The 25,241-nt window shown below is 36.1% G+C and overlaps 1 protein-coding gene across 2 annotated transcripts in view; it reads right to left on the bottom strand.

Moving 5' to 3' along the window:
- LOC148955156 (catalase-like) overlaps positions 1-25,241 on the bottom strand; it is a 346,346-nt gene that overhangs the window by 114,682 nt on the left and 206,423 nt on the right. Inside the window, exon 1 of one of the 2 annotated variants that reach the window (XM_089108085.1) lies at positions 647-838. The exons of the other annotated variant lie outside the window; for it this stretch is intronic. Within the exon in view, the coding sequence (XP_088964211.1) occupies positions 647-757 (111 nt within the window). The 5' untranslated portion in view covers positions 758-838. Of the gene's footprint in view, positions 1-646; positions 839-25,241 lie in introns of those variants that run through there. 2 annotated transcript variants of the gene reach the window in all.

The raw sequence follows: 25,241 nt of genomic DNA, 5'->3' as shown, positions 1-25,241 counted from the left end.
AATACCTTCCCAGGACATACTTAAGCCTGTAGACTCATCTCTGAAAGTTTCATTTTCCTAACCTAACCCCTTTCCTAGATAACAAAAAGTAGCTAAACTAGAATTTTACAGGATTGAGCAGACATAGGCACCCATATGGGGGGAGGAGTGGAGGGGCTCTAGCCCCCCACCTCTGGCTGAATGATACTGCCGTATATTTTTATGTTTCGTTTTGAGATTTTTATTATACAGCATTGGAAGTGCCGATTAGACCAGGTAAGCCCCCCTCCAAAATTCCGCTTATGGGCGCCCATGAGCAAAGGTATGAGGCTCAAATCACTTTTCTTGTGGCTCATTCTAGCAGTAAATCTATTTCACAGGGTTTCGTCTTTATAACACAAAGAGTGCATAAGGTCATCAAAGGTCAAAATAATTTGTGGGGAGACAGTGGATGTAGGTACGAAGACACCCCTTGGGACCATTAAGGCTCTGTATTTATTCCTACGAGTTTTATTTATCTAGCTCAACTACTTTCCAAGGTGAATAGAAGCCCTTAATCACAAATTTTACCCTATGTAAAACAATATATATTTCTTTCTTGTTCTTTTTTTTTTTTTTTTTTATGGAAAGAAAAATATGGATTTAACTTTAGAATTTAAGCACTTACCATTTTTATCTTCTTGAATTCTAACGGCTGCTGTCCAGCAGCGTCCATAATTTTTTGCGCTAAATTTTCACTACTCTCTGTACTTGCTTTTCTTTTTCCTTTTGTAGCCATTTCTCTATCTATTGAAGTTTCTTTCAATTTAATCAGAACGCTTCGTTTGATATTATACTTAGTATCTAGTTTTTCAGCAAGCCGCTCCACTGAGGATCTTTCAACGTTAAAAATACGTCTCTTTCATGGTATGAGATTGTCTCTCATCTTACGACAGTGAAAATAATTAAAGTCTAAATCCTGGTACCAATTCGAAACTACAACATTTGGGAACACTTAAAACATAGCTTGTTGTGTGAAGAACAGTTTCTGGGTTTATGCTTGTTGTTTTTTGTTTTGCTTTTTCCATACCGAGGGTATGGAACTGGGTCTAAATTGTAAACAGGTATGTGGGTCTAAACTGCGCTTTTCACTGAAATCGTGGACCTCTGGTCAGATTAAGAATATAATACTATATTTCGGAATGCTACGTATTGATCTTGCCTGAGGCCAAAAAGGATGTGTTGGGTTATTCTTGAGCCAGTGTGAGAGCTGATTTATCCTTTTATAGTCACGTCAAACATAACTATTTAAAGTTTTTCGCCAAACTCGTGTCAGCTAAGTTTTGTTTGTGTAGAAAACCCCGTGACTTTGAAACTCAAGCTTGACTAAAATTTAAAAGTGCTTAAGATCGGCGACAATAACCTGGTCCCGTTTCCAAAACATGGGAGACATAAGAGAAGTTTCTCTTTTACTACTTTCTAAGAAGTGACGTTAAAAAGTAATCCCCAACAAAAATATCAACCATAAACCTGAAAAGACTTTTCTACTCGTATAGATAACCCTTATACTACTTCTACCACTACTGCTACTACTACTAACTGCTAACAACTCACCGCAGAACCAAGCCGCCTGAAGTCAATACAACTACACACGCTCCTCCTCCATCTCAATCTTTTCAAAGCCTCCCTTTTAAACCCTCCCAGGAATTTCCCATTTCCTTGAAATTTTTCTTTATGACATCCTTTCGCCCTAGACAAGGACGACCTGCTTTCCGTTTAGCCTTAGACGGTTAGCAAAAAAGGACAGTTTTCGGCAATCTGTTATCCTTCATCCGCCTCAACCTGTCTTTAATTATAGCCCTAGAAAGAGGTATTGAAACACATTTTTCGTACAGCCTAGTGTTTGAAATACGGTTATTCAGCCGGGTACCCAGAAAAATCCGTAAGCGATTTCTCTGGAAAACATCTAGCAGATCTGCATCCCCTTTTCGGAGTGCCCATGCTTCAGAGCCATCTTTGATCTCTGTCACCACTATAGCTTCTAATATTCTAATCTTGGTTTGCAGACTTATCTTTCTATTCTTCCAAACGTTTTTTAACTGTGAAAAAACACCCTGATCCTTGGCCATTCTACTTTTAACATCTTTACTCCTCCCACCATCTTTACTAATAATACTACCAAGGTAAGTGAAGCTGCCTACCTAATCAATCTTTTCGTCACCCAAGGTCACCTTTTCATCTTCACTTATTCCGAGCCTTTGTGACGTAGTCTTCTTAACATTGATTTTCAAACCTATTCTCGCAACCTGAATCCGCAAAACCTCTAAAAGTTTATTTATTTTGCTCACACTGGCATCTAGGATGCATAAATCATCAGCATAATCTTAGTCCAGGAGACCTTTTTCCTCCCCATTTCATTGCGTTGTCTCCCATTTCCTTTCCTGTGCTCCTTAAGACGAAGTCCATCAAAATAATCCAAATAGAGGGGGATAGAACACAACCCAGCTTAACTCCTGCTTTAATACAAAACCAGCTGCTAACCTCATTTCCTAAACTAACAACGGCAGTGTTAATCTCGTACATAGCACTAATCACTTTATTGTATTTGTCTGGTACATGGATAAAACCTTTAAAACATTTTCTAAAGCTGTTCTTGGTACATGTATACAAGGATATAACCTTTGCTAAAGCTGTTCTATTAACAGAATTGAAAGCTTACTCATAATCAATAAGACTGAGGACTAAAGGTGTTTGACAACTCAGGTACTTCTCAATTATTAACCTAAGACCGAAAATTTTGTCGACACATCCTCTACCTTTTCTAAAACCGCTCTGTTCTTCTCTCAAAACTTTGTCTACAGCAGCTCTCAGTCTAAAAAGTATCATATTACTAAGTAATTTTCTACCTATAGAGACCAGACTAATGCCTAGATAATTATCCCACTCACTCTTATAAAGTAGATCACCTATCTTATAAAGTAGCTTAATTAAGGTTTTCCTAAAATCGATAGCTACTTCCCTTTTTTCAAAAATCATATTCGTACTCTTCAGTAACTTATTTCTAACCTCATAGCCCCCATATTTAAGAAACTCATTTACCACACTATCAGCCCCTGGAGCCTTATTTTTTTTTTTAGTCCTTTTACCACTGTAACTATTTTTTTCTCATAGAACGAATCTTCCTTCACATCCAATGTATCAAATTTTTTCATTTTCCTCTATATCTTTTTTTGAAACTATCTCGGTTTAGCAAATTCTCAAAATGTTCCGCCCATCTCTCTTTAACTAATTCCCTATCACTAATTGTGGGCCCGTTCCTATCTTTAACTGGGACAAGTCTGAATAGACTACTCCTTCTCCATGTATTAACCTGCCAGTACAATATTCTGCTATTATGTCGTCTAGCTGTATCTTCCAGATCCTGAGCAATTTTATCAATGGCCTCCACTTCACACCTTCTTAGTTCATATTTTATTGCTTTCTCCACTTTTTTTTACACTCCTTTTGTTTTCATATGATCTTTCACTCAGATAGTTCTTGTAAAAGTCCCTTCTCCTTTCTATTAAACATAAGGCTTTTTCACTATATTCTTAGCTGTAGTCCTAGCTTTCTTCCCTAAGACACCTTCAGCAACTTCACAAATTATTTTCTAAGCAACTCTAACCATTTGCCACGCTGTCAGATTTTTAAACTCTTAAGTTTAGTATTCAACTGTTCCTGGAAAGTTTCTCTCAAATTCTAATCCTGGAGTCTACCAGCATCATCCTGGGGGGTAGTTACCCTTCCAAAATTTCATCTTTAAATTAACCCTAGACACTACTAGATTGCGATCTTTACCTTTACCATCAATAACAGCACTCGTATATATCCTAGTATCTTGTATTGATCCTGCCAGTCTTCAATCTATTATAACATAATCAATGAGTTTTGCTGTCTTACCATTACGTGAATACCATGTTAACTTATGAGCCATTTTATAACCAAACACCGCATTGGTTACAACTAGATTGTTATAACTACAAAATTGCAAAAGTTTGTATCCATTACTGTTTCCTTTTCCTACACCAAATTTAATTAGGCTAGGACACCATCTATCCCTATTTCTACCGACCTGAGCGGTAAAATCTCCTAGTAAAAACATCATATTTTACCTGGGACCCTGTCTATTTGCTCCTGTAACTGTAAGTGAAATTCATCTGAGTCACTAGTATCTCCGTCAGTCGGTTCTACAGGGGCATATACTACTATAACTGATGCCCTGAACTTTTTAGTCCTAAAATGAGCAATTAGTATTCTATATTAATACCAAAAGCGCCGTTTTATTACTATATGGCACTTTTGGATGTTAAATTGATAAAAAGCAGGTAGATGTAAGTAATAGGTTTAAAATCAGCTTTCCCGGGATACGCCTTAAAAAATGAGTGCATCACGTATGCAAAAATAGTGGATTATCTGAAAAGCAATCAAACAGTTCGTGGTAACTAACTGTAAGTAAGGAGCGACCCGGCTCAATAGTAACCGAAACTCTGAAAAACGGAATATTGATACCAATAGTTTCATCAAACGAATCAGATTTTTATGCTGATTTCAAATATATAAGTTTCATGAAGTTTAGTTTTACCCATCCATACTTGCGCGCCTGAGAAAGTTTGCCTTATTTTCGAAAAAAGGGGGAAACGACCAGTAAAAGTCATAGAACTTTAATGAAAATCACACCATCAGATTCAGCGTATCCAAGAGCCCTACTATTGAAGTTTCAAGCTCTTATCTGCAAAAATGCGGAATTTTGTATTTTTTGCCAGAAGAAAGATCACGGGTGCATGTTTATTTTTTTTTATTTATTCATTTATTTTTTTCCCCAGGGGTGATCTTATCGATCCATTAGTCCTAGAATATCGTGAGATGGCTCATTCGAACGGAAATTAAAAGTTCTAGTGCCCTTTTTAACTGACCAAAAAATGGAGGGCAACTTGGTCCCCTCCTAGGCTCATTTTTTTCCCGAAGTCACCCAATCAAAATTTTGAGATAACCATTTTGCTCAGCATAGTCGAAAATCTAATTAATATGTCTTTGAGGATGACATAACCCCCCAAAGTTCCTGGGGGAAGGGCTGCAAGTTATAAACTTTACCCATTGTTTACACATGTAAGTTTTGGTTATCGGGAAATATACAGGCGTTTTCAGGAGGAATTTTTTCTGGTGTGGGGTAGGGGGGTCGGATTAGGGGTTATTGGTATATTAAGCTACTACTTTCCAGTGCAAATGCCTTGCATATAGACCAATATAATACTGTAAGGAGTGTGCTAATACAAGTATTGCATTCCTTACAGCTCTGTCAAAAAAGAGTCAAATTTGATTGCTAGAAAAAAGAAAGATTCATGTGGTTCTAAAATTCCCGAGTTGATAATGGCTGAAAACCAAATATCGTCTATTAAGCAAATGAGATTACACTAAACAAATTTCAAAGAAATCAGATTTTGCAAGAAAAAATCAGCTGTCCTAATTGTCGTTCCAATGGCGGGAAGTGTTTTTTTTTCTTAAGTTTGCATGATACCTTTACATAGGGTGGATATGTGGGGATTTCCCCTTTGGTGCTGGGCTGAAAATTTAAGGCCTAAAAATCCACTGTTTTGTGCTTTTCTGCTAGTAGTATATTAGGAGAATCTTTCTATGGAGGATGTTTCCTTGGGGAAATGGACATTCCTATAAAGGAGGCGCTGGATTTCCCAGCATTGTTTAAAAACGATCAGAAATTAAATTAAAAAACAAGTTTTTTTTCAACTGAAGGTAAGGAGTAGTATTAAAACTTAAAGCGAACAGAAATTCTTACGTGTATGAGGGTGTTCTCCCCCTAGTCAATGCCTCACTCTTTACGCTAAAGTTTTTTTTTAGTACTTTCAAAAGAGCTATCTATTCTAATTAACCGGCCTTTGTGATTCAGGGGTTTGTGATTCGAACAAAACTCGAACTTTAGCGTAAAGAGCGAGGTATTAACTATGGGGCGAACTCCCTAATATACGTAATAAAAACATACTATAGAAATTCGTTACGTAAGTAATTCGTAAGTTACGTCAGAACAAAATTTCGAGAAAGCCATTTAGGCAAAAAAAGAAAAATTAATATGCAAATTTCGTTTTAATTATTTATGTACGGTGAGCCAAAATCAAAGCTGCATTAATTCAAAAAGTTCAGAAATTAAATAAAAAAAATTTTTTTTTAAATAAGTTTTTTATTGTTTTAAAGAATAAAGTTGTAAGACAGAGTCAAACTATAGCGTAAAGAGCGAGGCGTTGAGGAGGGAACAACCCCTTTCATATACGGAAAAATTTCTGTTCGTTTTAAGTTTTAATGTCGCTCCTTACTTTCAGTTAAAAACTTGTTTTTTTTTAATTTAATCATTAGAAGGGACAAACCATGATCGGGAAAAAAATCCAAGCTGGAATAGAACGCATGATAATCTAATTTGAAGTCCAGTGCTGTACTAGCAGAACACGCCTCTAATAATGTAATTTAATATTTTGGCGTTTGTAGGACTTTAATTGCGTAGCTTACAAAAGGGGCCTGGAGGAGGAATATTCGGAAGGTGTTCTTGCAAACCTCCAGTTAAGGGTCTTGGACCATAATTATTACAATGAAACCGTTTTATGCTTCCAAGATTTTCCACTTAAGAAGTGGCACCAAAAGTTTGTTTTAGTGCTATATCTCACTTACGAATGGTAGAATTGGCAAAAACAGCACGTAGATATGAGCAACAGTTGTGAAACGGGACATTAAACATCACTCTACAAAGTTCTGGTAGCCCACTAACTCCAGCTTTTCCACTTGAGACATGGAACCAAAAGTGTTATTTTAGTGCCATTTCAAACTTGCACATGGTGGAATTTATAAGAAGAACACAAATATGAGCAATATTTTTTATATGAGATATCAAAATTCTATCTAAGTTTTTTGGTAGCCCGCTAGTCCATCCCTTGAGAAACGGCATAAAATGTGTCTTTTTTTCGTACCATATCACACTTGCTGACGGCGGAATTTAAATAAACCACGGACATATGAGAAATAGCTATAGGAAGAACGTAAATATGAGCTATATTTCTTATACCAGCTATCAAAAATATATCAAAGATATTCTGGTTGCCCGCTAGCCCCACCCCCCGAGAAACGGCATAAAAAGTGCCCTTTTTTGTGCCATATGGCACTTGCACACGGCAAAATTTATAAAAACCACGTACATATGAAAAATAGCTTTTGAATGAGCTCTTAAGCATCTATCTATGATGTTCTAGTAACCCGAAAAAATAGCCACGAGGCCACGACAAAATAAAGAAAAAAAAGGCCGTTTTAACATTTTTAACTTTTAGTTACTGTGGGCCGTGGTTCGTTCTTTACTAGGTTTCAGCTAATGCTTCAATCATGACAAAGTTCATTGCAAATTAACCCCAGAAACTAGCTAACATTGAAATTTCTCGAATCTAATAGATGGTAGAATTTTTAAAAACCTAGTAATTATAAAATATAGCTTTTAATTGAGCCATTTAACATCTATCTAAGATGGTGACGTAGCCAGCTAATGTTCCAGTAGCTTACTGATGAGCAAACAATTTATTAAACTTACTAAGGGGGCTGGGAGGGGGAGTGTATGGAAGGGGTTCATGTAAACCTTCAGTTAAGGGGGAACGGATTAGAAACATTCCCGGCTATCTCTTCCATGTTAAATATTTTTAGCTTGTCTGGCGACAACAGGCACATAAAGGCATTGATTTTGGTTTCTATCTGTTCCCCTGATCTAGCAATATAATCTGAGTTTGCTATTTTTTATATTTTTTTTACTTGGCTTTCTAAATTAGACTTTCGTGCAAATTCCATTTCAACTTGTCTAAGAAAACGGTAAATACTTGTTTAATAAATTTAACACGGACTTGTAGAGGATTTTGAAAGGAACAACTTGACTTAAGTTTTTCCTTCCTAATTAATTAAAAAAAAACATTTTCATCAGTTTATTTAAAAGGTGTTACCATCAGTTTTATATTAGAAACTCCTGAACTGTTGCATATTTGGTTTCAATAGGCAGGCATAAATACCGGTTTTCAGGTGATAAACATTCAGGGTTCCAACTTGTATCGACTGACATCAAAAGTGAATGTTTCAACATATCAAACAGTTCGTGGTAACGAACTGTAAGTAAGGAGCGACCCGGCTCAATGGTAACCGAAACTCTAGAAAACGGGTTTTTGATACCAATAGATAGATAAAAAGAATCAGATTTCAATGCTGATTTCAAATATATAATTTTCATCAAGCTTAGTACTACCCATCAAAAGTTACGCGCCTGAGAAAATTTAGCTGATTTTCAAAAAAAGGGGGAAAGACCCCCAAAAGTTATAGAACCTTAATGAAAATCACACCATCATATTCAGCGTATCAGAGAACCCTACTGTAGTGGTTTCAACCTCCTATCTACAAAAATGTGGAATTTTGCATTTTTTGCCAGAAGAAAGATCACGGTTGCGTGTTTATTTTTTTTTTTGGTTTTTTGTTGTTTTTTTTTCCCAGGGGTGATCGTATCGACCCAGTGATCCTAGAATATATTGTGAGGGCTCATTGGAACGGAAATTAAAAGTTCTAGTGCCCTTTTTAAGTGACCAAAAAAAATGGAGGGCAACTAGGCCCCCTCCCACGCTTTTTTTTCCCAAAGTCACCCGATCAAAATTTTGAGATAGCCATTTTGTTCAGCATGGTCGAAAATATGATACATATGTCTTTTAGGATGGCTTAATCCCCCTAAGTCCCCAGGGGGAGAGCTAAAAGTTATGAACTTTGCCCAATGTTAAAATATAGTATTGGTTATTGGGAAGTATACAGAAGTTTTCAGGAGGTTTTTTTTCTGGTAGTGGGAGGAAAGGGTGGGTCGGGGGTTATGTTGGAGGATCTGTCCATGAAGGAAGTTTTCATGGGGGAAGGGAAATTGCCATGAAGGAGGCGCCGGACGTATACAGACATTTTCAGGAAGGATTTTTTTCTGGAGGGGGGGGGCTAGAGGAGGGGGTTACTCTGGAGAATCTTTCCGTGGAGGATGTTTCTTTGGGGTAAGGGACAGTTCTATGAAGGTAGCACCAGATTTCCAAGCATTATTTAAAAAACTATCAGAAATTAAATTAAAAAAAACAAGTTTTTTCAACTGAAAGTAGGAAGGAACATTAGAACTTAAAACAAACAGAAATTTTAACGTATACGAGGGGGTTCTCCCCCAAGTCAATACCTCGCTCTTTACGCTAGTTTTTTTTAGTGCTTTCAAAAGAGCTATTTATTCTAATTAAACGGCCTTTGTGATTCAGCGGTTTGTGAGTCAAAAATTTTTTTTAACTTTTAACGTAAAGAGCGTGGTATTGACTAAGGGGAGAACCCCTCATATACGTAATAACATATACGTAACAAAAAAAAACAATTAAAAAAACAAGCGATACGGCTCAATAGTAATCGAAACTTTTAAAAACGGAATTTTGATGTCAATAAATGTATCATTGTTAGTTCATGGCATTGTCAAATGGCATTGTTAGTTCACAAAATTGCTTTGTGAAAGATGGTAAAGAAGCGTAATAAGAGGCATTGGCTTGGTTACTGTACAGAATAACAGGGAAAAACTAAAGCAAAAATACAAAAAGCTTGGAAGACCACGACTTCCAAAATATTTACTCGACTTGAACGAAACATCTCTTCAAGAAGAGCCTGCAGCTGAAATCCCAAGACTAAAAGTTATAACTGCTGGTCGTAATTTAGAATCGGTTATTTTAAAATATTCTCGCTGGATGGTTAAAGAGCCATATTTTCTTAAGAGCTACGAAGAATTAGTAATCAAACAATTTTGGAACATAACTATTACAATAGTACCTGTTTTGTACTTCAGAGCTTTTCCACTTAAGAAGTGGCACCAAAAGTGTTGTTTTCAGTGCTATATTGCACTTACGAATGGTAAAATTAATGAAAACAGCACGGTATATAGGAGCAATAGCTTTCAAATAAGCCATTAAACAGCACTCTTATAAGTTCTATCCCAATAGCCCCTTCTTTTCTAACTGAGACACGGCACCAAAAGTGTCACTTTTAGTGCCATTTGAAATTTGCTGATGGTGGAACTTATATGAAGGACGTAGATGTAAGCAATATATTTTATATGAGCTATAAAAGATTTGTCTATGGTGTTCTGGTAGCTTGTTAGTGCCACCCCTTGAGAAATGACACAAAAAGTGTCATTTTAGTGCTACATGGCACTTGCAGATGATGGAATTTATAAAAAAAAAAACATGTAGATATGAGAAATAGCTTTTGAATGAGCCATTAAGCATCTGTCTATATGTTCTGGCAACCCTCTAGGCTTGTTGAAAAAAAAAGAAAAAAAAACGGGAGACAGATCAGTGCTACCGATGCAAGTGTTTTCCTTGTTGTTTAGGGAGGAGGACAGTAATTCCCCTATACAAGGTTTTCGACCCTGTTGATTCTAACGGTATATTTTTTATTTCGATCTGACGCCACTTTTGAGAGGTATGAGGCTTTTTTCGAAATCACCATGAATTTCTTTCTGCAATAAACCGTTACTTTTAAGACGAACTGAAATAATAGTTACCATTCCTGAGTCAGTGTTAGAAGGCAATTTTTTTCACTAGGCAGTTTTTTCAAATTTCTTTTTTAACTCTTGGTTACTATGGCCTGTGGTTCACTTTTTACTAGGTTGCAACTGCTGCTACCATGAAAAAAAGAAGGTTTAAGTTCGACCAAACTGGGCGGGAAATAGGTAGTAAGCGTCCTAGTTACGCTTGTGGGTCCGAAACTATACTAATCATTGTGGGGTAGGGAAACAGGGTCTAAATTCTTGTAATTAAGATATAATTAATGTAATTAATGACACGCATCATTAGATTTACATCACAATTTTGTCAGAAGCAGCCATATCATAACGAAAATTGGTTAGGAGAAAAAGCTAATACCATAGTTATCCTCTGGAAGATTATACCCATTCCGAACTTATGTTTGAGGAGACTGGGAGGGCAAGGAAATCTAATTAGAAACATGGGTAAAACTCTAGCTTAGCTACTTTTCGCAATCTTCGAAAGAGGCTAGGTTAAGAAAATGAAACTTTTGGTAATGAATCAAGGGCCAAAAACATACTCTGTTAAGGTATTGCCAAGCTTCCATATTAACCCTCTTCTGATTTCTATGTCTTAGAAATTTTCCTACTTGACACCTATTGAAATTTCGACAAAACAATAGGCTATTTGATCTTAATTTTCAGTTATCAGTTTTTTTTCTGGTTTTAGCTCTGAAAATGCAATTCCTGTTCTAAGTCATATCAATGGGTTTTTTCCAAGTTTAGGAAATGTATTTGCAGATCTTCGAAACCTCATAAATTGGGATTGAGTCAAGTTTCGAAGCGGAAAACAGTTTTCTTGTACTTCATTTAAGCAGATGATCTGTTTTGTAAAGGTTTCGTTTTCATAACAAAAGATTTTTAAAGATCATCAAAGGTCGCTGCCCTCTAGAGGGAGAAGAAGTGGAGGTAAGTACTTCAAAATACCTTCCCGGGACATACTTAAGACTGTAAACTTACCCCTGAAAGTTTTATTTCCCAAAACCTAACCCCTTTCCGAGATAACAAAAAGTAGCTAAACTAGAATTTTACAGGATTGAGCAGACATAGGCACCCATATGGGGGGAGGAGTGGAGGGGGCTCTAGCCCCCCTCCTCTGGCTGAATGATACTGCCTTATATTTTTATGTTTCGTTTTGAGATTTTTATTATACAGCATTGGAAGTGCCGATTAGACCAGGTAAGCCCCCCTCCAAAATTCCGCTTATGGGCGCCCATGAGCAAAGGTATGAGGCTCAAATCACTTTTTTTGTGGCTCATTCTAGCAGTAAATCTATTTCACAGGGTTTCGTCTTTATAACACAAAGAGTGCATAAGGTCATCAAAGGTCAAAATAATTTGTGGGGAGACAGTGGATGTAGGTACGAAGACACCCCTTGGGACCATTAAGGCTCTGTATTTATTCCTACGAGTTTTATTTATCTAGCTCAACTACTTTCCAAGGTGAATAGAAGCCCTTAATCACAAATTTTACCCTATGTAAAACAATATATATTTCTTTCTTGTTTTTTTTTTTTTTTTTTTTTTTACGGAAAGAAAAATATGGATTTAAATTTAGAATGTAAGCACTTACCATTTTTATCTTCTTGAATTCTAACGGCTGCTGTCTAGCAGCGTCCATAATTTTTTGCGCTAAATTTTCACTACTCTCTGTACTTGCTTTTCTTTTTCCTTTTGTAGCCATTTCTCTATCTATTGAAGTTTCTTTCAATTTAATCAGAACGCTTCGTTTGATATTATACTTAATATCTAGTTTTTCAGCAAGCCGCTCCACTGAGGATCTTTCAACGTTAAAAATACGTCTCTTTCCTGGTATGAGATTGTCTCTCATCTTACGACAGTGAAAATAATTAAAGTCTAAATCCTGGTACCAATTCGAAACTACAACATTTGGGAACACTTAAAACATAGCTTGTTGTGTGAAGAACAGTTTCTGGGTTTATGCTTGTTGTTTTTTGTTTTGCTTTTTCCATACCGAGGGTATGGAACTGGGTCTGAACTGTAAACAGGTATGTGGGTCTAAACTGCGCTTTTCACTGAAATCGTGGACCTCTGGTCGGATTAAGAATATAATACTATATTTCGGAATGCTACGTATTGATCTTGCCTGAGGCCAAAAAGGATGTGTTGGGTTATTCTTGAGCCAGTGTGAGAGCTGATTTATCCTTTTATAGTCACGTCAAACATAACTATTTAAAGTTTTTCGCCAAACTCGTGTCAGCTAAGTTTTGTTTGTGTAGAAAACCCCGTGACTTTGAAACTCAAGCTTGACTAAAATTTAAAAGTGCTTAAGATCGGCGACAATAACCTGGTCCCGTTTCCAAAACATGGGAGACATAAGAGAAGTTTCTCTTTTACTACTTTCTAAGAAGTGACGTTAAAAAGTAATCCCCAACAAAAATATCAACCACAAACTTGAAAAGACTTTTCTACTCGTATAGATAACCCTTATACTACTTCTACCACTACTGCTACTACTACTACTAACAATTCAGTACTACTACTTTTATATGAGCTATAAAAGATTTGTCTATGGTGTTCTGGTAGCTTGTTAGTGCCACCCCTTGAGAAATGACACAAAAAGTGTCATTTTAGTGCTACTTGGCACTTGCAGATGATGGAATTTATAAAAAAAAAAACATGTAGATATGAGAAATAGCTTTTGAATGAGCCATTAAGCATCTGTCTATATGTTCTGGCAACCCTCTAGGCTTGTTGAGACAGATCAGTGCTACCGATGCAAGTGTTTTCCTTGTTGTTTAGGGAGGAGGACACTAATTCCCCTATACAAGGTTTTCGACCCTGTTGATTCTAACGGTATATTTTTTATTTCGATCTGACGCCACTTTTGAGAGGTATGAGGCTTTTTTCGAAATCACCATGAATTTCTTTCTGCAATAAACCGTTACTTTTAAGACGAACTGAAATAATAGTTACCATTCCTGAGTCAGTGTTAGATGGCAATTTTTTTCACTAGGCAGTTTTTTCAAATTTCTTTTTTAACTCTTGGTTACTATGGCCTGTGGTTCACTTTTTACTAGGTTGCAACTGCTGCTACCATGAAAAAAAGAAGGTTTAAGTTCGACCAAACTGGGCGGGAACTAGGTAGTAAGCGTCCTAGTTACGCTTGTGGGTCCGAAACTATACTAATCATTGTGGGGTAGGGAAACAGGGTCTAAATTCTTGTAATTAAGATATAATTAATGTAATTAATGACACGCATCATTAGATTTACATCACAATTTTGTCAGAAGCAGCCATATCATAACGAAAATTGGTTAGGAGAAAAAGCTAATACCATAGTTATCCTCTGGAAGATTATACCCATTCCGAACTTATGTTTGAGGAGACTGGGAGGGCAAGGAAATCTAATTAGAAACATGGGTAAAACTCTAGCTTAGCTACTTTTCGCAATCATCGAAAGAGGCTAGGTTAAGAAAATGAAACTTTTGGTAATGAATCAAGGGCCAAAAACATACTCTGTTAAGGTATTGCCAAGCTTCCATATTAACCCTCTTCTGATTTCTATGTCTTAGAAATTTTCCTACTTGACACCTATTGAAATTTCGACAAAACAATAGGCTATTTGATCTTAATTTTCAGTTATCAGTTTTTTTTCTGGTTTTAGCTCTGAAAATGCAATTCCTGTTCTAAGTCATATCAATGGGTTTTTTCCAAGTTTAGGAAATGTATTTGCAGATCTTCGAAACCTCATAAATTGGGATTGAGTCAAGTTTCGAAGCTGAAAACAGTTTTCTTGTACTTCATTTAAGCAGATGATCTGTTTTGTAAAGGTTTCGTTTTCATAACAAAAGATTTTTAAAGATCATCAAAGGTCGCTGCCCTCTAGAGGGAGAAGAAGTGGAGGCAAGTACTTCAAAATACCTTCCCAGGACATACTTAAGCCTGTAGACTCATCTCTGAAAGTTTCATTTTCCTAACCTAACCCCTTTCTTAGATAACAAAAAGTAGCTAAACTAGAATTTTACAGGATTGAGCAGACATAGGCACCCATATGGGGGGAGGAGTGGAGGGGGCTCTAGCCCCCCACCTCTGGCTGAATGATACTGCCTTATATTTTTATGTTTCGTTTTGAGATTTTTATTATACAGCATTGGAAGTGCCGATTAGACCAGGTAAGCCCCCCTCCAAAATTCCGCTTATGGGCGCCCATGAGCAAAGGTATGAGGCTCAAATCACTTTTCTTGTGGCTCATTCTAGCAGTAAATCTATTTCACAGGGTTTCGTCTTTATAACACAAAGAGTGCATAAGGTCATCAAAGGTCAAAATAATTTGTGGGGAGACAGTGGATGTAGGTACGAAGACACCCCTTGGGACCATTAAGGCTCTGTATTTATTCCTACGAGTTTTATTTATCTAGCTCAACTACTTTCCAAGGTGAATAGAAGCCCTTAATCACAAATTTTACCCTATGTAAAACAATATATATTTCTTTCTTGTTTTTTTTTTTTTTTTTTTTTACGGAAAAAAAAATATGGATTTAACTTTAGAATGTAAGCACTTACCATTTTTATCTTCTTGAATTCTAACGGCTGCTGTCCAGCAGCGTCCATAATTTTTTGCGCTAAATTTTCACTACTCTCTGTACTTGCTTTTCTTTTTCCTTTTGTAGCCATTTCTCTATCTATTGAAGTTTCTTTCAATTTAATCAGAACGCTTCGTTTGATATTATACTTAGTATCTAGTTTTTCAGCAAGCCGCTCCACTGAGGATCTTTCAACGTTAAAAATACGTCTCTTTCATGGTATGAGATTGTCTCTCATCTTACGACAGTGAAAATAATTAAAGTCTAAATCCTGGTACCAATTCGAAACTACAACATTTGGGAACACTTAAAACATAGCTTGTTGTGTGAAGAACAGTTTCTGGGTTTATGCTTGTTGTTTTTTGTTTTGCTTTTTCCATACCGAGGGTATGGAACTGGGTCTAAATTGTAAACAGGTATGTGGGTCTAAACTGCGCTTTTCACTGAAATCGTGGACCTCTGGTCAGATTAAGAATATAATACTATATTTCGGAATGCTACGTATTGATCTTGCCTGAGGCCAAAAAGGATGTGTTGGGTTATTCTTGAGCCAGTGTGAGAGCTGATTTATCCTTTTATAGTCACGTCAAACATAACTATTTAAAGTTTTTCGCCAAACTCGTGTCAGCTAAGTTTTGTTTGTGTAGAAAACCCCGTGACTTTGAAACTCAAGCTTGACTAAAATTTAAAAGTGCTTAAGATCGGCGACAATAACCTGGTCCCGTTTCCAAAACATGGGAGACATAAGAGAAGTTTCTCTTTTACTACTTTCTAAGAAGTGACGTTAAAAAGTAATCCCCAACAAAAATATCAACCATAAACCTGAAAAGACTTTTCTACTCGTATAGATAACCCTTATACTACTTCTACCACTACTGCTACTACTACTAATAACAACTCACCGCAGAACCAAGCCGCCTGAGGCCAACACAGCTACACACGCTCCTCCTCCATCCCAATTCTATTCAAAGCCTCCCTTTTTAAACCCTCCCAGGAATTTCCCATTTCCTTTAAATTTTTCTTTATGACATCCTTTCGCCCTAGACAAGGACGACCTGCTTTCCGTTTAGCCTTAGACGGTTAGCAAAAAAGGACAGTTTTCGGCAATCTGTTATCCTTCATCCGCCTCAACCTGTCTTTAATTATAGCCCTAGAAAGAGGTATTGAAACACATTTTTCGTACAGCCTAGTGTTTGAAATACGGTTATTCAGCCGGGTACCCAGAAAAATCCGTAAGCGATTTCTCTGGAAAACATCTAGCAGATCTGCATCCCCTTTTCGGAGTGCCCATGCTTCAGAGCCATCTTTGATCTCTGTCACCACTATAGCTTCTAATATTCTAATCTTGGTTTGCAGACTTATCTTTCTATTCTTCCAAACGTTTTTTAACTGTGAAAAAACACCCTGATCCTTGGCCATTCTACTTTTAACATCTTTACTCCTCCCACCATCTTTACTAATAATACTACCAAGGTAAGTGAAGCTGCCTACCTAATCAATCTTTTCGTCACCCAAGGTCACCTTTTCATCTTCACTTATTCCGAGCCTTTGTGACGTAGTCTTCTTAACATTGATTTTCAAACCTATTCTCGCAACCTGAATCCGCAAAACCTCTAAAAGTTTATTTATTTTGCTCACACTGGCATCTAGGATGCTTAAATCATCAGCATAATCTTAGTCCAGGAGACCTTTTTCCTCCCCATTTCATTGCGTTGTCTCCCATTGCCTTTCCTGTGCTCCTTAAGACGAAGTCTATCAAAATAATCCAAATAGAGGGGGATAGAACACAACCCAGCTTAACTCCTGCTTTAATACAAAACCAGCTGCTAACCTCATTTCCTAAACTAACAACGGCAGTGTTAATCTCGTACATAGCACTAATCACTTTATTGTATTTGTCTGGTACATGGATAAAACCTTTAAAACATTTTCTAAAGCTGTTCTTGGTACATGTATACAAGGATATAACCTTTGCTAAAGCTCTTCTATTAACAGAATTGAAAGCTTACTCATAATCAATAAGACTGAGGACTAAAGGTGTTTGACAACTCAGGTACTTCTCAATTATTAACCTAAGACCGAAAATTTTGTCGACACATCCTCTACCTTTTCTAAAACCGCTCTGTTCTTCTCTCAAAACTTTGTCTACAGCAGCTCTCAGTCTAAAAAGTATCATATTACTAAGTAATTTTCTACCTATAGAGACCAGACTAATGCCTAGATAATTATCCCACTCACTCTTATAAAGTAGATCACCTATCTTATAAAGTAGCTTAATTAAGGTTTTCCTAAAATCGTTAGCTACTTCCCCTTGTTCAAAAATCATATTCATAATCTTCAGTAACTTATTTCTAACCTCAGAGCCACCATATTTAAGAAACTCATTTACCACACTATCAGCACCTGGAGCCTTATTATTTTTAATCCTTTTAGCACTGTAACTATTTTTTTCTCATAGAACGAATCTTCCTTCACATCCAATGTATCAAATTTTTTCATTTTCCTCTATATCTTTTTTTGAAACTATCTCGGTTTAGCAAATTCTCAAAATGTTCCGCCCATCTCTCTTTAACTAATTCCCTATCACTAATTTTAGCCCCGTCCCTATCTTTAACTGGGACAAGTCTGAATAGACTACTCCTTCTCCATGTATTAACCTGCCAGTACAATATTCTGCTATTATGTCGTCTAGCTGTATCTTCCAGATCCTGAGCAATTTTATCAATGGCCTCCACTTCACACCTTCTTAGTTCATATTTTATTGCTTTCTCCACTTTTTTTACGCTCCTTTTGTTTTCATATGATCTTTCACTCAGATAGTTCTTGTAAAAGTCCCTTCTCCTTTCTATTAAACATAAGGCTTTTTCACTATATTCTTAGCTGTAGTCCTAGCTTTCTTCCCTAAGACACCTTCAGCAACTTCACAAATTATTTTCTAAGCAACTCTAACCATTTGCCACGCTGTCAGATTTTTAAACTCTTAAGTTTAGTATTCAACTGTTCCTGGAAAGTTTCTCTCAAATTCTAATCCTGGAGTCTACCAGCATCATCCTGGGGGGTAGTTACCCTTCCAAAATTTCATCTTTAAATTAACCCTAGACACTACTAGATTGCGATCTTTACCTTTACCATCAATAACAGCACTCCTATATATCCTAGTATCTTGTATTGATCCTGCCAGTCTTCAATCTATTATAACATAATCAATGAGTTTTGCTGTCTTACCATTACGTGAATACCATGTTAACTTATGAGCCATTTTATAACCAAACACCGCATTGGTTACAACTAGATTGTTATAACTACAAAATTGCAAAAGTTTGTATCCATTACTGTTTCCTTTTCCTACACCAAATTTAATTAGGCTAGGATACCATCTATATCCCTATTTATACCAACATGAGCGTTAAAATCTCCTAGTAAAAAGACCAAAGTTTTACCTGGGACCCTGTCTATTTGCTCGTGTAACTGTAAGTAAAATTCATCTGAGTCACTTCTAGTATCTCCGTCAGTCGGTTCTACAGGGGCATATACTATTACAACTGATGCCCTGAACTTTTTAGTCCTAAAATGAGCAATTAGTATTCTATATTAATACCTTCCCAGCCTAAACAAGACTTATCAACTTCTCTATTCATCATAAGCCCTACTCCCTGTCTGTGTACCCTATCCTTCCTGCCTGAGTAAACAAATTCTGTATCACCTAATTTCATGCTTCCCACCCCTGGGATATGATTTTCTGAAACTCCTAATAAGTCCAGTTCGAATCGTCTCAATTCGTCAGTCAAAATGTCGATACGATAGTCATTTTTTAACGTCGTAACAATTCCAGTTCCGATTTTCATGTTCTTTAAATCTTTGAAATTATTTCGGCCTCAGGAAAAGTAATGATCACGGATACCAATGCAGGACGGGGATGAACATGTCTTCTCAAGTCTACACTGAAGCGCTTATGCCGGCTTAGAACCGGACAACAAGAAATCCCTGGGATCTTCAAAGTCTACACCGAAGTGCTTAAGCCGGCTTAGAACTGGATAGAAAGAAGTCCCCGGGGCCTCCAGTATGAATGGAAGATTTGTGCAATACTGGGCCCATCTTGGCCACAACATGGTTTTTAGCCTTTGTCGATGCTCTTCTATCAACAAGAGTCGAAATCCTGCCCAGACAATCTCAAGCCTATTACCTCCGACTTATTATATATTCATACCTACAAATACTATGCTACTACGGGGAGCCAGCAGACAAATTAGCTAGGAAGAGGTTTTTCAGCCCCAAAACGTCCATCAAAAAATACCAAGTCCAGAAGAATTGTCCATTAATCAGAATCCCGTGCAAATGCTGTGCCGTTTACTTGGCTATAATTTCCTCGCGGGGAGCCACTCCTTAGGTGGGAATAGAGTTGACCGCAAGATCCCCAGTCTTGCAGGTATCCCGAAAGGGTCGAGGCAGCCCTTTACAGAGGCCGTTGTCAATAGATCTGGATCTTACGCCCTGCCGCAGTTGTCTTCCTATAGAGGATTCTCCCGCGACTGTGTTCTGCATCACCATGCAATTTAACCCATTACTGGAAGAAGGTTTGTAACTCATGGGACGTTCTGAAACACCAGTGGACCCTATTGAGTGTACATTTGAAGGGCGCTCTTCCTCTTCCGCCTATATTTATGACCAGGGGTGGATCCAGGATTTTTTTAGGGGGGGGAATAGGTTGATAGGCTGATCTGCACTCATCTGTCTCCTTTTTTTCTTTTTTTTTTCTTCCAGGGCTACGGGGATGACCAAAACATCATAGAGAGATGTGTAATAGCTCATTCGAGCGGAAATTCAATTTTCCATTACCCCCTTCAAGTGATCAAAAGGATTGAAGGGCAAATAGCCCAACCCTCCCTACAGAACTTCTCCCCCCAAAGTCATCCAATAAAAATTTTGAGATAGCCACTTCGTTCAACATCTTCAAAGGTCCAATATATATGACTTTTGTGATGAAATAACCCTCCACAGTCCCTGCGAAAAAGGCTGCACGCTGTATCGGTGTTGGACGTATCGATATCACGCTGATCAGCATGGCCGTATTGTTAGTGGGCAAATTGGTTTTGGGCAGGTACCGGTATCGGGCATATCAGAACCGCGTGTTTTCCAATATTTCCAACGTCTTCTATGGTGTCCCAATCTTTGAAAACGAATTTGTCCAAGTCCCCATAAGAAATGGCATCAGATAAGATTAAAAGTGAACCATTGGAATTAGTATGGTCGGAAACCATGTATAAGAGGATCCAGGGAAAGGAGGATCCGGGGGGCAATCTATCATCCTCCATCCATCAAACGTGTAATAACCATCTCGACTTCCTTTCATCATAGGCTTTATGGAAGGAAGTTGGAAGTTTTATTTCAAGGAAGTTGGATGGAACCATAGGCTATTTTATTACTGCCTGTTGCTTGATACACGGTTAGTCAAAACGGGTACCCTTAAAAGCCATTTATAATTCTTGAGGACAACATCTAACAAATCATTCTCAGTCTTCCGAAGCACCCACGTTTCAGAACCATACTCGACCCTGTCCACTTTAGCTTCCAATATTCCATTCAGTTATAGTCAGAACATACTTTATCAACAGGCTAAAGACCCGGATTGGAATCTGATTTCATCCAGTAAGTTGAGCTTGTTGTCTCGTAGGACCACCTACACGCGCAGTGCCGTAGTCGATTAAAATTTCTGTACCAGTTGGCATCTGTACGTAATATTTTTATAGTATAAGGAGAAAGATTTAGTTTCCACCAGTGTTGGCAGACGTAGCATAATTACGCTGAACGTAGCATAATTAGGAAGCAAAAGCATCCAAGCGTAATTCTCCTTAAGATAGCAAGCACAATTGTAGAATAATCTAAGGAAATGTAGAACAACTTATAACATCACATCTAAAAATAAAAAACAATTAAGCTTTTGAAATGTATTCGGCATTCGGTCCATCTAAGTGCTACTGCTGTTGTTGCTATTTGCGAGAATGGTTGTGAGGACGGTGATCCTATTTGAAGTTTCTTCAGTTTGCAAATACCAAGATGGTTCCAGGAACTGAAATAAAAAGTATTCCATCCCTAAGTGTAGTAGTGAACGGATTTAGTCTTAAGCTGCCAAATGTTTTTAATGACTCCTGATAGAAGACCCGAGCAAGATGACTACACATTTGACGTGGAGAAAAATAGTTGAAACGAGAAACGCACTGGCAAAAGAGTTTTTTTCAGATATCGCAGAACTAGCCAAGAGGGCCTTGTCCCTACTGCATTTGAACGCAGACTCAGAAATAATTTTTTCTTGGATGAGTGCTGTTAAGACTGAAAAGCGAAACAGGTTGAAGAAAGGAACGATTAAAGCTGTACTAATCATGAAATCAGAACTAGGAAGGAAATATACAGTTAGCTGCATACACGTCCCAACACACAATCAAATAAGGTTCAAAATCCTGAAAACCATTATGTAGACCCTCCGAAAGCAATTTTTGCTCCGAAAGTAAACATTGATAGATTTGTGTATATGAGTTGCTTTCTTTTACATACAGGAAAAAAAATAAACTAAGCACGCATCCGTGATCTTTCTTCTGGCAAAAAAATACCAAATTCAACATTTTTGCAGACTGAAGCTTGAGATCTCTACAGTATACGTATTTTATTCAGAGTTTTCATGAAGATAAGATAGAGTCAGAATTATCTTTCATCAGAAAAAATGCCAACATATAACTGATTAACTTATTCATGAATTCGGGGAAAAGAACAAAAAGTGTAGAATGATTCTGTCCAAAAAAGCATTATTTTGGCCTTCAGAAAGCACAATCCTCTCTTTACAATCTGGTAACACTAATTGCCACAAGCTATTGAACGCATTTAATATGTGTTTAGCGCCTAATATACTAAAAGGAGCCTGAATGTTTAATTCTAATTGAATAAATAAAATTGAAAAAGTAAAAAGTAGTAAGCATGTATACAGTATCAACTATACGCCTGAGTCATGGATATGTGAGCAGTTTAACCGGTGCATGGTATACCACGGTCATTGATCTATTACAACGACTGGTATATGCCTTAGCAGAGTGGCAGAGATTAACATTTTTCTATCGAAATCATTTGTCGGATACGTCAGATAACATTGACTAAATCGGTGTATTAGAATGAATAAATTCTTTATCAATATCTTTTGTCGGATACGGCGGAGAAAATTAACAGAATCTAAGTATCAGATTTAATAAATTCTTTATCAGCATCTTTTGTCAGATATGTCGGATAACATTGTCAAAACCTAAGTATCAGAGTGAATAAATTCTCTAACAACTTCTTTTGTTGGATACATCGGATAACATTCACAAAACCTAATTATCAGAGCCAATAAATTCACTATCATCCTCATTTCTCAGATACATTGGATAGAATTTACAAAATCCAAATGTCAGAGCGAATAATTTTTTTATTAACATCTTTTTTCAGATACATCAGATAAAATTGACAAAATCTAAATATCAGCGTAAATAAAAGCATCATCAACATCCTTTGTCGGATATATCGGATAAAATTGACAAAATCTAAACGTCAGAGTGAATAGTTTTTTTTATCAACATCTTTTGTCAGATACATCGGATAAAATTGACAAAATCTAAGTGTCAGAGTGATTCAATTTTTTTATCAACATCTTTTGCCAGATACATCGAATAAAATTGACAAAATCTAAGTATCAGAGGGATTAAATTCTATATCAACATCCTTTTCTCGGATATATAGGATAAAATTGACAAAATCTATGATCAGCATCTTTGATATAAAGATATGTCGGATAAAATTGACAAAATCTGAGTATCAGAGGGATTAAATTCTATATCAAGATCCTTTTCTCGGATATATAGGATAAAATTGACAAAATCTCTGGGTCAGAGTGAATAAATTTTTTTATCAACCTCTTTTCCGATGCATCAGATAAAATTGACAAAATATAAGTGTCAGAGTGAATAATTTTTTTTATCAACATCTTTTGTCAGGTACATCGGATAAAATTGAAATCTAAGTATCAGAGTGAATAAATGCTTTATCAACATCCTTTGTCGGATATTTCGGATAAAATTGACAAATTCTAAGTATCAGAGAGATTAAATTCTATATCAATATCCTTTTCTCGAATAAATAGGATAAAATTGACAAAATCTAAGTGTCAGAGTGAATAAATTTTTTATCAACATCTTTTGTCAGATTCATAGGATAAAATTGACAAAATCTAAGTGTCAGAGTGAATAAATTTTTTTCTTATCAACAACCTTTGTTAGATCCATCGAATAAAATTGACAAAATCAAAGTATCAGAGTGAATAAAGGCTTTATCAGCAGCGTTTGTCGAATATCTTAAATAAAGTTGACAAAATTACTGTCAATTACAGCTTTTGTCATATAAATTTTCACAAAATTCAAGGGTCAGAGTGAATAAATTTTTTAACAACATCTTTTGTCAGGTACATCGGATAAAATTGACAAAATATAAGTGTTAGAGTGAATAATTTTTTTTTTATCAACATGTTTTGTCAGATATATCGGATAAAATTGAAGAAATCTTAGTGTTAAAGTGAATAATTTTTTTATCAACATCTTTCGTCTGATACACAGGATAAAATTGACAAAATGTAAGTATTAGAGTGAATAAATGCTTTATCAACATCTTTTGTCAGATACATCGGATAAAATTGAAAAAAATCTTAGTGTTAAAGTGAATAATTTTTTTATCAACATCTTTCGTCAGATACATAGAATAAAATTGACAAAATGTAAGTATCAGAGTGAATAAATGCTATGTCAGTATCCTTTGTCGGATATGTCTTATAAAATTGACAAAGTTTAGGTATCAGAGTGATAAAATTCTATATCAACAATCTTTTCTTGGATACATAGGATAAAATTGACAAAATCTAAGTGTCAGAGTGAATGATTTTTTTTTATCAACATCTTTTGTCAGATACATAGGGTAAAATTGACAAAGTCTAAGTGTCAGAGTGAATAAAAACTTTATCAACATCCTTTGCCAGATATTTCGGATAAAATTGACAAAATCTCAGCATCAGAGGGATTAAATTCTATGTCAACATCCTTTTTTCGGATGCATAGGATAAAATCGACAAAATCTAAGTGTCAGAGTGAATAAATTTGTTTTATCCACATCTTTTGCCAGATAAATCAGATAAAATTGCCAAAATTTAATTGTCAGAGTTAATAAATTTTTTTAATCAATATTTTTTCTCAGACACATAGGATACAATTGATAACATCCAAGTATCAGAGCAGTTAACTACTTTGTAAACATTAATTGTCAGACTTCTCGCATAAGATTGACAAAATCTAAATATTAAATTGATTATATTCTGTATGATCATCCTTTTCTCGGAAACCTTGGATAAAATTGACAAAATCCATGTGTCAGAGTGAATAAATTTTTTTATCAACATCTTTTTTCAGACACATCGGATAAACTTGACAAAATCTAAGTGTCAGAGTGAATAAATTTTTTTTATCAACATCTTTTGTCCGATACATCGGATAAAATTGACAAAACCAAAGTATCAGAGTTATTAAATTCTATATCAACATCCTTTTCTCGGATACATAAAATAAAATTGACAAAATATAAGTGTTAGAGTGAATAATTTATCAACTTATATCAACATCCTGGTATATCAATTTGAATAATTTATATCAACATCCTTTTCTTGGATACATAGGATAAAATTGAAAAAAATCTAAGGGTCAGTGTGAATAAATTTTTTATCAACATCTTTTGTCAGATACATCAGATAAAATTGACAAAAACTAAGTGTCAGAGTGGCAAACACAAAATCTTTATTTGAAATATCCGACAAAGGATGTTGATAAAGCATTTATTCACTCTGATACTTAGATTTTGTCAATTTTATCCTATGTATATGACAAAGGATGTTGATAAAACAAATTTATTCACTCTGACACTTAGATATTGTCAATTTTATCCTATTAATCCGAGAAAACGATGTTGATTTAGAATTGAATATATCTGACACTTAGATTTTGTCAATTTTATCCGATGTATCTGACAAAAGATGAT

The sequence above is a fragment of the Artemia sp. Qi Xiang Cuo genome, chromosome 2, assembly GCF_049724085.1.
Source record: "Artemia sp. Qi Xiang Cuo chromosome 2, ASM4972408v1, whole genome shotgun sequence".
NCBI classification, from domain to species: Eukaryota; Metazoa; Arthropoda; class Branchiopoda; order Anostraca; family Artemiidae; genus Artemia; species Artemia sp. Qi Xiang Cuo.
The sequence above is the reverse complement of the archived record's forward strand: the minus strand, read 5'-3'. Positions and strand labels throughout refer to the sequence as shown.